Source organism: Propithecus coquereli, unplaced genomic scaffold (genome assembly GCF_000956105.1).
Source record: "Propithecus coquereli isolate 6110/MARCELLA unplaced genomic scaffold, Pcoq_1.0 Scaffold172, whole genome shotgun sequence".
NCBI classification, from domain to species: Eukaryota; Metazoa; Chordata; class Mammalia; order Primates; family Indriidae; genus Propithecus; species Propithecus coquereli.
The window spans coordinates 2270383-2270978 of NW_012141858.1; the positions used below are offsets into that span (position 1 = coordinate 2270383).

At 37.9% G+C, this 596-nt stretch overlaps 1 protein-coding gene across 1 annotated transcript in view; it reads right to left on the reverse strand.

Moving 5' to 3' along the window:
• Nucleotides 1-596, reverse strand: part of MDM1 (Mdm1 nuclear protein homolog (mouse)) — a 32233-nt gene that overhangs the window by 2566 nt on the left and 29071 nt on the right. The window contains exon 12 of the mRNA XM_012642015.1: nt 249-501. Within this exon, the coding sequence (XP_012497469.1) occupies nt 249-501 (253 nt within the window). The remainder of the gene's footprint in view (nt 1-248; nt 502-596) is intronic.

The following is a 596-nucleotide window of genomic DNA, read 5'->3' on the forward strand; positions in this document are numbered from 1 at the left end:
CCAGTGGGTTGCCTATATGTGCAGGGGAAAGCGCCTGAGAGACTCCTCACACGTACATAAAAGCAGAAAGTGAACTTAGGTTGCAGCACAATTGAGTGTCCCAAACAGAGACTCTTCCTATTTAATCTATTACATTAACTAAAAATACTAAATAATTTATTAATATATAGTACATAGGTATAGTCTTTGTGCCTACCAGTATAACACTTTCATTTTAAAAAATGAAAAATTAAAACCAAAATAATTACCATTGTGCTGAAATTCTGGATCTCTCAGAGAGCCCTGAATTCGACGAGAGGGATGCCAGTAGGACGGCGCATGGGGTGGAGAAGGTGACTGTCCAGGGGTGTTTGTTGGATATTCTGGAATTTTTGAAACTGCAAGAGTTGCCTCAGCTAATTTGGGGATATTGGCTTCAGAATCTTCCCGCAAAGGCAAGGGATCAATTGTTTTTATACCAGCAGCTGGAGAAGTCAGTAGGGATATAGCACAACTTTCTTTCTAAATGATAAAAAAAAGGATACCAACGTACATACATATACAAATAAACCAAACATTTAAATGTGAAAAGCAGAAGGAGAAATGGGGAAAATTTA